The sequence below is a fragment of the Phasianus colchicus genome, chromosome 23 (assembly GCF_987193195.1).
Source record: "Phasianus colchicus chromosome 23, bPhaCol1.hap1.1, whole genome shotgun sequence".
Classification (NCBI taxonomy): Eukaryota; Metazoa; Chordata; class Aves; order Galliformes; family Phasianidae; genus Phasianus; species Phasianus colchicus.
The window spans coordinates 7,126,453-7,138,258 of NC_143458.1; the positions used below are offsets into that span (position 1 = coordinate 7,126,453).

General features: G+C 43.5%; 1 protein-coding gene across 3 annotated transcripts; it reads left to right on the top strand.

Annotated features, from left to right (window-relative positions):
- Positions 1–1,444: 1,444 nt before the first annotated feature.
- VPS11 (VPS11 core subunit of CORVET and HOPS complexes) lies at positions 1,445–11,794 on the top strand. Of its 3 annotated transcripts, XM_031599665.2 has the most exons (16): positions 1,459–1,829; positions 2,216–2,364; positions 2,478–2,613; positions 3,579–3,742; positions 3,842–4,089; positions 4,521–4,722; positions 4,956–5,107; positions 6,027–6,213; positions 6,611–6,754; positions 7,812–8,000; positions 8,290–8,451; positions 8,894–9,033; positions 9,341–9,543; positions 10,082–10,253; positions 10,355–10,577; positions 11,513–11,794. In XM_031599665.2, exons 1-16 carry the CDS (start codon positions 1,676–1,678, stop codon positions 11,675–11,677), a joined length of 2,790 nt encoding a protein of 929 aa, XP_031455525.1. In that variant the 5' UTR covers positions 1,459–1,675; the 3' UTR covers positions 11,678–11,794. The 3 variants fall into 3 exon arrangements, with proteins under 3 accessions (XP_089979450.1, XP_031455525.1, XP_031455526.1); XM_090123324.1 differs by lacking the exon at positions 2,216–2,364 and having other exon boundaries at positions 1,445–1,885; XM_031599666.2 differs by lacking the exons at positions 1,459–1,829; positions 2,216–2,364 and adding an exon at positions 1,859–1,995.
- The last annotated feature ends 12 nt before the right edge of the window (positions 11,795–11,806 follow it).

Consider the following 11,806-nt stretch of genomic DNA (forward strand, 5'->3'; position numbering starts at 1 on the left):
TGGGGGTGGGTTGAGCTTGGGGATCTCAGAGGTCTTTTCCCACCCGGAATGGTTCTGTGACTCCATGAATAATTCCAGCATGATACAATCTCGGTGTGATCAAAGCAGCTTTTTCTTTGAAGTCTACGGGAACTGTTGAGTTCCGGCATGAACCATTGATTGAGCACCTGGGGAAAAGGCCCAGTCAACCCTGGGAGTACAGATGAAAGCAATTCAGCGATGTGATCAGAAGGAGTGGAGCGTGTCTGCACCTCTCTTAGACCTCATTTAAGGGCTGACTGTCGCTAAGGAGGGATCTCTGTTTAGTGATCTGTCCTTTATGGAGACTTTCTAGCAAGCTGAGATTTTCAGAGACAGGTGAGCATTTTTCTAACATCCTTCTATTGCGCTGGTCTCTTTCCCGTTACAATTGCATAAAATACTATCTAACTTTTCTCTTAGTCAAAAATTAGTTTTATTCTTGACTGCTTCCATTTAAGTCTTATAACATTGGCCCAAAAATCAATTTTTATTTTGCAGGAACTTTAAGTGTTGCACGGTACAACGTCGCTTTTGGCCCGAAATTCCTGTTATAGACGCATTTCTTCTTGCTGCTAGAGGAACCATAGTTACAAAAACATCCTTAAGTGTCTCTTAGCAGTATCGGTATTCTTCACAGGGCGGGCGGCTCCCGCCGTAGCTCCGACAGCTGCGGAGCGCTCGTGCCCCCCCGCGGTCAGTGTCGCTGTACCCGGCACTGCTCGGGGTCCGCCGCTGCACCGCGGTAGCCGAGGCTGGAAGCAGTGCCTGGCTTACGTGCCTGAAGTAGGTTAGGGTGGCCTGTGGTAGATGGAAATAAGTCCAGGCTAAGAACCAGGACTGCCATCTATAGCTGAAGCTGTGGATAAGATGCAGGTAATGTCACTTTTTCCCAGCTCCAGATCAGCGCCCTGGCATTATGTCTGGCAGCCTGTAATTGGGCTTACATTTTAATCTGTAAAATGAGGACAAAACACAACACTAAGAGTACTACAGTACTGAATTTTCTAAGGCTGGGCTGGTAGGAGACGTTGGTTGTGAAGCAACAAAACTGCAGTGTGTTGGACTGCTGGATAATATCCACCATGACTAAATGGAAGAGCAATTTCTTCTAAGATTTTACAAGAAACTGGAGAGACTTTGGAAGTAACATACATGTATTATTATCCATAAAGCTTTCTTTTTTTTTTTTTGTATTTTTGTTTTGATGTCAAATTTCTTTGCTACCGCGTTTCCCTACCGGGCTATATAGGGGATCAAGCCACTGACAATAGTGAGAATTGAATTCAAGGAACTGCCGTTTATTACAGGCTGCTTTGTAACAGTTTAATCCAAAATTGTTCCAGTGGGAAATGTAAAACTGGCCAGAAAAGTTTATGGCACCATGTAAAGTAAACTAAAAAACCGATTCAGTTTGCAATTACCAAGGCATACTTTCTCAAGGAGTAAGTTTCTACGAGCGTATTTCAAACAGCTAGCCGTATCAGACAGTTAACCCAGCTGTTCGCAGAGCAGCACCGCAGCGCCGCGCCCCCCACTTGGGCTCGCGCGCCAGCACATGCGCACTACGCCAGATCGCGCGTTCCGGCGTCCTTCGTCTCGTGACACGAAGGGGGGGGAGGTTGGGATGTCGGTCACGTGAGGAGCTCGACCCAACATGGCCGCCTATCTGCAGTGGCGCCGCTTCGTCTTCTTCGACAGAGAGATGGTGAAGGAGCCGCCGGGGCCGGAGGGGGCTGGTGGGAAGCCCTTCGCGTTGCCTCCGGGCATCACGGTCTGTGATTCAGGCCGAGGAAACCTTGTGTTCGGAGATATCCTGCGCGGCGGCGGCAAGAGTGATGGGGCCGGGCCACCTGGCCTGCAGCGGGTTCGTAGGCTGGGCCCGGCGGGTCGGGCCGCACTGCGCCGCGAGGGGAGATCTGCGCTGTGTGGCGCGGGCTGAGCTCCGAGGCGGGCCTAGCAGTACTCCAGTCTCGGGTATGCAGCAGTTTCCTTGGCTTCTCTGCTCCTTGCAAGTTACAGTACTGTTGTTACCTGTTTTAGTTTTCATAGGTGACAGCAAAAGTATATTTGCTGTAGGCTTCCCGGCAATAAGGAGCTTTTAAGATTTTGATTCTAGTATTCTTAGAGGTGTGGATGGTTGTTGTTTTTCACTCCATTTTTACCTTTTCCTTCGTATTCCTTAACTGTGATGTACATATGGAAGGTCGGATCTGGTTTTTGCCTCGCTCGCTTCAACTTAGTGGTTTCCAAGCTTACAAGTTAAGGGTAACGCACCTATACCAGCTGAAGCAGCACAGTATTTTGGTTTCTGTTGGTGAGGACGAAGAGGGCATTAACCCATTGGTAAGTTAAATGGCAGAGGAAAAAATACTGGTGTTATAGTTAATTCTTAAGTCGTTTGTTTCTAATATCTCATGTTTTGTTTTTTTGGTTAATGTAATATTTATTGTTTTTAGGTTAAAGTATGGAATCTGGAAAAACGAGATGGTGGCAATCCTCTTTGCACACGAATTTTCCCAGCGATACCGGGTAACAAGCCCACAGTTGTGTCCTGTCTAACTGTCCATGAGAATCTGAATTTCATGGCTATTGGTAAGTATAGCTGATCTGTAATAATTTAATAAATATATTATTGTCTCTATTCTGATGTATGGAAAATAGATATGTAACACAAAAACCATTGTAGAACATTTTCATTGTTCTTAAACTGTTTTTACGCTCTTCTCACAGAGAGGTTGTATATTATGTGCTGCTGGAGACCATAAGGAAATAAATACATAATTTTAGCTTATGCTTGCGTTATGATTGTAACAATTTTGATATCTCACAGAGAAGCAGATCTTCTCAGTTGATGTTTTTTGTTCCTGCAAGCCAAGAAGTGTATGATAATAATAGTAATAGACTTAGTCTAAATTTAGTACCAGCACAGAGAATAGCATAGGTTTTTTCATAAATAATGCTAGGGTGTTTTTTTCCCCCCAGACACTGTGTGGAAACTTTCTTAAAGCCCACAAAGCCAATCCCCATTTGTTCTGTTTTAATTAAACATTAAACATTTTTTAATGTTGCTTGCTTAAAGTAAGAGACGGAATGTAGCAAGGCTACAAACCATTTCTGTGAGTTAGTCTCTGCATGAAATTAAGTCTTTCCATATTAGTGCTGTGACCTTCCAGCTTGGAACAGTTTGCTGGATTGATGCTGTCAGCAAACTGTGAAACCTGCTTTTTTGTGTGTAGCATGCTTTGAATAAGTGACATAACTGATAGTTAAAATTAAATGATGAAAGGGCTATTTGTAAAGCAAAATATAGGAAGACCCAAACAAAAATGACCTGCAAGTGAAGTTCATGATGGGGGAGAACAAGTTGAGCATTGAACAGTGATGTCGTGTATGGGGAGAAATTGGTAGGTATTTAATTGAGAGCCTGCAGCAGTCTAGGAGCTTGATACTTTGCTGGCAAGCAAATTTTTGTCATTGACTGCACCTGCCCTAACTTGTCCTGGATAATATTTCTAGTGTGCCACAGAAGTGAACAGTTTGATCTATCGTTTTATAAGGTTTTGCAGACGGGAGTGTTGTGCTTACAAAAGGAGACATCACTCGAGACCGGCATAGTAAGACCCAGATCCTACATGAAGGCAGTTACCCAGTTACTGGTCTTGCTTTTCGACAGTCTGGCAAAACAACACATCTATTTGTGGTGACCACAGAGAACATCCAGGTGGGAAATTAATTGGAAAAAGTGAGAATCTGACTTACAATTGCACTGCTTTCAGAGTCTATTTTGAGTAAGCCCCCGAATCTTGCATTTTCTCTGTAGTCCTACCTGCTTTCTGTGAAAGACTATTCTCATCTGGAGCTGGACACTCATGGCTGTGGATTGCACTGTTCTTCTCTGAGCGACCCCTCCCAGGATCTTCAGTTCATTGTAGCAGGAAATGAATGTGTGTATCTTTATCAACCAGATGAACGAGGCCCCTGCTTTGCTTTCGAGGGACAAAAGCTGATTGTTCATTGGTATCGGGGATACCTCATCATTGTCTCCAAGGACCGAAAAACTTCTCCTAAGTATGTTTCTTTGGAACAGTTGAATTTTTTATTTAATTGTTGCAGTTTCTGGCTTTCCCTCTTTTTTTTTTTTTTTCCCTTCCCTGTGAAACGAAACTTTGCTCTATGGACTGATAGTAATGTTGTCAATGAGTTTTAAGATTAATCATGACCCACATACTAATTAACTTCTGTTGCTAGTGCAACGTAGTCAAGCATGCTGAACATGGGGGATTTCTTCCTGCTCCTGTTAATGTTTCAATCTAGCATACTGATCACACTCATGGATAAATATATGTTGTTTTGCATACGACTCCACCTAATTTAATTGTCCAGATGCTTCTCACTTACCTTGTTCTCTCAGCATCCTTAGATTGCATAGGTATCAAATGTATTTGGGTCATATGAACCTTATTTTCAGAAAATCTAAAAAACTTTTTTCTGCTCTCCAGGTCGGAGTTTGCTGGGAATGAGGCACAGAATTCAGACAAACAAGTTCTGAATATCTACGACTTGTGCAACAAATTCATTGCGTACAGCTCAATCTTTGATGATGTAGTAGATGTCTTAGCAGAATGGGGTTCTTTGTATGTTCTGACCAGAGATGGGAAGATCCACGTACTGCAGGAGAAGGATGCCCAAACCAAACTTGAGGCATGTAAATCTGTTATGTTATTAGTTTGCTTTATGTCTGTGGGGGGGATTGTACTGGCTCTACAGACGAAAGAAGTGGAAGGGTTCAGGTAGACGTGTTACAGCGTAACAAGTGACCTCCTAACTCTCCAACATAATGTACCTGTCCAGCACCAAAAAGAAACAAGTTGTTTTCCAGGCAGGCTTTGGGATGTGGTATTTCCCTCATCTGCTCTTATGCTGAATTTTAATAGATGCTCTTCAGAAAGAACTTATTTGAAATGGCCATTAATCTAGCCAAGAGTCACCACTTGGACAGTGATGGCTTGTCAGAGATTTTCCGGCAGTATGGTGATCATCTCTATAACAAGGGGAACCATGATGGAGCCATCCAGCAATATATCCGGTAAGCAGGGGTTGTTCAGAGTAAGGGCAGTGTAGTATAGATTGGAACTACAAGGGTCTTGATTTTCTATTTAAGCCTGTGGAGTCAGAAGGTGTGACTCATAGTGAAAGTTCTGCAAATAGAGAGGAAAATACGGGTCAAATTGGGATGGAATGGGGACAGATAATATTATTGTAATCAAAGGATTATTGTCCCTTGGAATGATGTGTACCGTACAAGTTACTGTATATGTAAAAGGATGTTTTGAAATTGAAGGATGTGAAAGTTCACATAAGTATAAAAAATACTGTCAGCGTGGAGGTGTGGTGTAAGGTGGGCAGTGTGATTTGATTAGTATGGCAGTCTTTTTGGAATATGATCATACTAATGTCAGTTTACACATGTCAGGTTTTATAATAATTAGAGCAGTCTGCTCTGAGGCTTACTAAAAACTTTTAGTGCCACATTCATGTAGAACTGAAATTTTGGAGTCCTGATACTCAGGCAATGTCAGCACATACTGTATTGAAAGCTTGCCTCAAGTAGTGGGATAACTGGCTAAACTGCTGCATGTGGGTGTGAGTGCTCAGATAAGACTGAGTTACGTGACTGAAAGAAAGGAAAATTAGGCTTATGTTTTCTTCTTGGGCTTATCAATTAGCTGTGGCTGGAGTGTAGCCCGTCTTCTCATGGAAGCCTTTAAAGGAACATGAACTTCTTGTGTGCTACTGCTGTCTTCCCAGTCTCAACCTTTATAGAGATACTTATTTCTCTGTGTATTTAGATGGGTGATCTTGCAGCATAAATGCTTGTTACTTTCATAGCTGAGTGATCACAGGTGAGTTAGTGTCTGAAGTTCAGGGTTCTGTTATGAATTTCTCTTGTTTTTTGATTTCCTGGCTGTGTATGATCTATTGTGACATGACTTTTCCTCTCCCAGAACTATAGGGAAATTGGAACCATCTTATGTTATTCGGAAATTCCTAGATGCTCAGCGCATCCACAATCTCACTGCTTATCTGCAGACACTCCACCTGCAATCTCTCGCCAATGCAGACCATACTACACTTCTGCTGAACTGCTATACTAAACTCAAAGACAGCACTAAATTGGAGGAGTTCATTAAGGTAATGGGAAGGTGATAACTTAAGAATTTTGCATTATTTCATGATAATTAAGAGGCAGTGGTGGTAACAGTGTGAATTGTCTCCTGTGGGACTGAGAAGGAAAAGAATGAATTTGTGCCTCAGCGCTTTTGTTTGTGATGCTTTATTTCCAAGCTCTTAGCTGCATTTTCAGTTTTGCTGGCTTGCTATTCCAGTTTGAAATGTTGGCTTTTGTTAGTATGACTAGCTGTTTACTGAGAGGTGGATAAAAAACTACTTTCTTTTGGCACGTGATCTTTCCCTTGCTTGAGAGGTACTAAATTGTTAGTGCTCTGGCTTTCCTTTTCAAACACAAATAATTTCTGCTTGTCCCTTGGTATAATTCCTACAGTCCACAATCCTTGTGCTTCTGTTATAGGCTAGTGAGAGTGAGGTTCGCTTTGATGTGGAAACAGCAATCAAGGTGCTTCGTCAGGCAGGTTACTACTCCCATGCTGTCTACTTGGCAGAAAAGCATGCCCATCATGAATGGTACCTCAAAATCCAGCTAGAAGACATTAAGGTGAAGTGTTATTGCTCTTGTCTTCTTACTGATGTGAATACTGCTTCTCTAGCCTCCTTTGCTGGTGAGAATCTTATTTCACTGTCCTCAGTTCTTACTCCACCTGTACTCTGGTGAGGCCACATCTTTGAATACAGTATTCAGTTTTGGGCCCCTCACTACAAGAAGGAAATCAAGGCCCTGGAATATGTCCAGAGGAGCAGTGAAACTGGTGAGGGGTCTAGAGCACAAGTCTTATGAGGAATGGCTGAGGGAGCTGGGATCGTTTTTTCTGGAGAAGAGGAGGCTTAGGAAGAGTTCATTGCACTCTACATCTTCCTGAAGAGAGGTTGGGATGAGGAGGGGGTTGGCCTCTTCTCCCACATAACAAATAGGACCCAAGGAAATGGCCACAAATTATGCCAGGGGAGATTTAGGAAAAACTTAGATATAAGGAAAAACTTCTATCAAAGAGTTGTTAGGTACTGGAATGGCCTGCTCGGGGAGGTGGAGGAGTCCCTGTCCATGGTGGTGCTCAGGAAGCATCTGAATGAGGTGCTATATGATACGGTTTAGTAGCTTAGTGGGTCGTAGTGGTGATAGGAGGATGGTTGGTCTAGATGATCTTGTAGGTCCTTTCAACCCTTGTAATTCTATGATTCACTAGCCTCTTCCTTGTAGCTAATGTGCTTATGGGACTGTTAAGGCAGTAGCAGCAGCACGTGCTGTTTTTTATCTCTTGGTGTTCTGCTTCTGGATTGTGCAGTGGACTTTGGGTGGAAATCAGAGGCCTAGTGGTTCTGGTTCAGTGTTATTTTTTTTGTTGTTGCTTTTTTTTTTTTTTTTTTTTTAACAGTGTTCTTAAATCAATTACTAACAGAGCCGTCTTTAAAGTCAGTCTCTTTCCCCTGGTCACAGCCAGCCTGTCTCCCTGAGAATGTCAGCAATCAGGAATAGTAACATCAGGTGTTAATTTAAAGCAGATGTTGTTGCAGCACGTCTTGAATGCTGTTTGTGCTAACATCATTGTGGAGAGTAGAGGCTAATGTCATGTGATCCTTGCGGGCTGCCTCTACAGAACTATCAAGAGGCTTTGCGCTACATTGGAAAACTGCCTTTTGATCAAGCAGAGAGTAACATGAAGCGATATGGTAAAATCCTGATGCACCATGTCCCTAAAGAGACAACAGAACTATTGAAGAACCTTTGCACTGATTACCAGCCATCAGGAAACAGTGAAGGCCCTGGGATTCTGGAAGGAAAAAAGGTATAGTTTGCTTTGACTGAGAGGTATTGCTTAGTAACAGAAACTTTGCAGTGAGTGCTCCTGCATGCTTGACATTCTGGGCATAATGAGGGGCCACATTCTAGCGTATTGGTAGTCCTAGTGATGAAACTCTCTAAGGTTAATGCTCAGAACTGATCACTGAAGTAATTGTATCGTGATGTATCTGTTGTGGGTCATTCTGGGAGCGAGCTGTACAAATTTTAGGGAAGAAGCATCTGTCTGGCTGTGACTGGATGGGTGGTCAAGTTTTTTTATGGTTATTTTGCAGGCAAATTCTGAGGAGTTCATTCCAGTCTTTGCAAACAACTCCCGAGAACTGAAGGCTTTTCTGGAGCACATGACTGAGGTGCAGTCTGACTCTCCACAGGGTGTCTATGACACTTTATTGGAACTTCGTCTCCAGAATTGGGCACATGAAGTAGATAAGCAGGTTTGATCTTTGGTTTTCTATTTTGAGATAAAGCTTTGGTGTTTGGGAATTCTGTTTGCATTCCTGCCAACTCCATAACCTCTCCAGATAGGCATTGTTAAATGTAAGGCAATTTGTATGTTGTACTGGACAAATGGGAATGCAGTCTACTAGCTAAGAGAATACTTATTTCAGTGAGGCAAGCATGTTTTGTATGAGTACAGATTCCAGACAATGCAATCTTTGTGGGTAAATGTCTTTTTCATGAAATTGGATATGCTTGCCTTAATCTTTGAAGGTGCTGGCTGTTTGGGTAAAAGAAATTGTCTTTATTGCTTAAAAGGGGTAAAGAGCAAACATCAGAACTTTGCTTCAGTCTAGAAAAGCTGCAAATTGTTTTCAGATATTGGTGCAAAACTATTCTGTTTCTTCTCCCCTGCCATTCCATCCCTGTTTTTCATAGATCAAGGAGAAGCTGCACGATGAAGCGCTCACTCTCCTGAAGAGTGGAAGGTTCAAAACAGTCTTTGATAAGGCCTTGGTCTTATGTCAGATGCACAATTTCAAGGATGGTGTTCTCTACCTCTATGAGCAGGGCAAACTGTGAGTATTGCTTTTCTCCCCAGAGTCCTGTTGCTTGCCCCATCTCATGGATTTCTGAGCCATAAATGCCCCTGCCCTACAATGGTAAGGACCTCTTGAGTATCGCAGGACAGGAACTGCGTACATCATTGCTCAGCAGAAAATATCCTTCTTTTGGAGCAGGACAGTGATATAGAGAATGGATAGCAGACCAGTCTTGGCTTCTGTGGGAATGTTTGGGCATTCTGTGGCTGAGTGGAAATATGAGGCCCCTACAACCTTTCAAAAGGTAGATTTTTTCTAATTGACATGTTGCTTTTTTCTCTAGTTTCCAACAGATCATGCATTACCACATGCAGAATGAGCAGTACAAGAAAGTGATTGAGGTGTGTGAGTTGTACGGGGACCAAGAGGCTTGTCTTTGGGAACAGGCTCTTGGCTACTTTGCACGGAAGGAGGAAGACTGCAAGGAGTATATTGCTGCGGTGCTGAAACACATAGAGAACAAGAATCTTATGCCTCCACTTCTTGGTAATAATGACATGTGGCCTAAAGTTGGGGAAACAAACAAAAAAAAAAGGCTTATGGCATCTGTAGACTAAGAATGTGAGAGAAGGATCAATGAAGCTTGAGCCCACCAATTGAAATAATAATCTGCTGTAGAGGAAAAAGTGATGCCAGTGGCAGCTTCGCAGTCTGGAGAAGAAAGATCTGCCGTATCAGTTGTCTGTGTTATTTCTGTTCTGACAGTGTGGAGAAGTGAAGGGCATCCTAAGCTCTTTCTGTGGATTGGTGGAGAAGTTGAAATAGAGTTCAGTCCACTAGATTCTTCCTTTGCCATTTTGGTCTGGGCTATTTAAGTGTGCTCCCAGTCATGGCTTTGGAGGTTGGAGCCCTGTAGAGACCAAGCTGAAATTGCATCTTTAAATAAGTTTTCTAATTCAGTAGGAGTGTGGAATGTTTTTTTGCCTGTTGGTTTCCTTTTAATGGAAAGTAGTTTGTCAAGTTGTGACCAGTGCAGTGGCAATTTTTTTCACGTGGGTTTAAACTAATGTTGAGTTATCCTCAGTTGTGCAGACGCTGGCTCACAACTCCACAGCTACATTGTCTGTGATTAAGGATTATCTTGTCAACAAGCTGCAGAAGCAGAGCTGCCAGATAGAGCAAGATGGGCAGAGAATTCAAAAATACCGAGATGAAACTACAAGGATCCGTCAGGAGATTGAAGAGCTAAAAGCAAGGTGCAGGACTGTGATGTCTTGTCTTATACTGGAATATTATTTTCTAACTAAAGAAAAATACACTTTTATTTTTGCCCTTCTGCTTCCTGTCACTGTTTCAGTCCCAAGATCTTTCAGAAGACCAAGTGTAGCATTTGCACCAGTGCCCTGGAGCTGCCCTCAGTCCATTTCCTGTGTGGTCATTCCTTCCACCAGCACTGCTTTGAAAGCTACTCTGAGAGTGATTCAGAATGTCCTACTTGCATGCCTGAAAATCGCAAAGTGATGGACATGATCCGAGCCCAGGAGCAGAAGAGAGATCTGCATGATCAGTTTCAGCATCAGGTATGGTAATGTTGCCCTGTGGGTTTGTGTTTTTTTAAGTTTAGACTGCTTTTGCAGACAGACACCCCTCTCCCCCCCAGGGGCTGTTAGAGAAAGATAAGTAGATTCATGGAGCTAGAGTGACTGGAGGTAGAGTCCTGGTGAGCAGAACTAGGGAAGTCGTTCCTGCCCCTGTACTTGGCACTGGTGAGGCCCCACCTCTAGTACTGTGTTCAGTTTTGCGCACCTCAGTACAGAAGGGACATTGAGATGCTGGAGCAGGTCCAAAGAAGGGCAACAAGGCTAGTGAAGGAACTGGGGCTGTTGAGTCTGGGGAAGAGGAGGCTGAGGGGAGATCTGATTGATCTCTTCCAATATCTGAAAAGTGCTTACAGTGATAACAGGGCTGGTCTCTTCTCACTGGTGACAGGACGAGGAGAAATGGCCTCAAGTTGTGCCAGGGGAAGTTTAGGCTGGATATCAGGATAACTTCTTTACTGAAAGGGTTGTTAAGCACTGGAATGGGCTGCCCAGGGAGGTGGTTGAATCGCCATCCCTGAATGTGTTTAAAAACGGTTTGGATGTGGTGCTCAGAGGCATGATTTAGCGGAGGGTAGTTAGAGTTGGGGTTGTATGGTTAGGTTGCATAGGTCTTTAAGGTCTTTTCCAACCTGAGCAATTCTATGATTCAACTGGAGCTGGAGTAGAGAGAATCCTTGATGTTCTGCAAACACAAAAGATAAACCAGTGCAACTAAGGTAGTAGCTTTCATGCTCAAGATAACTATCTCAGTGGCAGAAAAGCTTGCTGTATGTGGCATTTGCATGAAATAGCACATTTGTGGTTTTAAACTGCTATATCTCTAATATGGGGCTGTAAGTGAAAGGACAAAAGGATATGTTCTGGAGGCAGGGGCCTCTGACCAGGTCCTGATGGCGTTGCTTTGTGTCTTGCAGCTTAAGTGCTCCAATGATGGCTTTTCCGTCGTCGCTGATTACTTTGGTCGAGGCGTTTTTAATAAGCTCACCCTCATCACAGATTTGCCTTTGGGAAAGTCAGCTACGACCATTGAGGCTGGCCTCCAGAGGGAGCTGCTGATGCACACTAAGCGTAGTACCTGAGCTGGGGACTCCCGTTGCACCGTGCGCCTTCTCGGGTTGTACGGGTTACGGCGTGGGCGCGCGCTTCGCCCCCACATCTTTCGCTCTCCAATAATAAATGAAACCGAGTCGGCTTTACGCCGGAGTGTG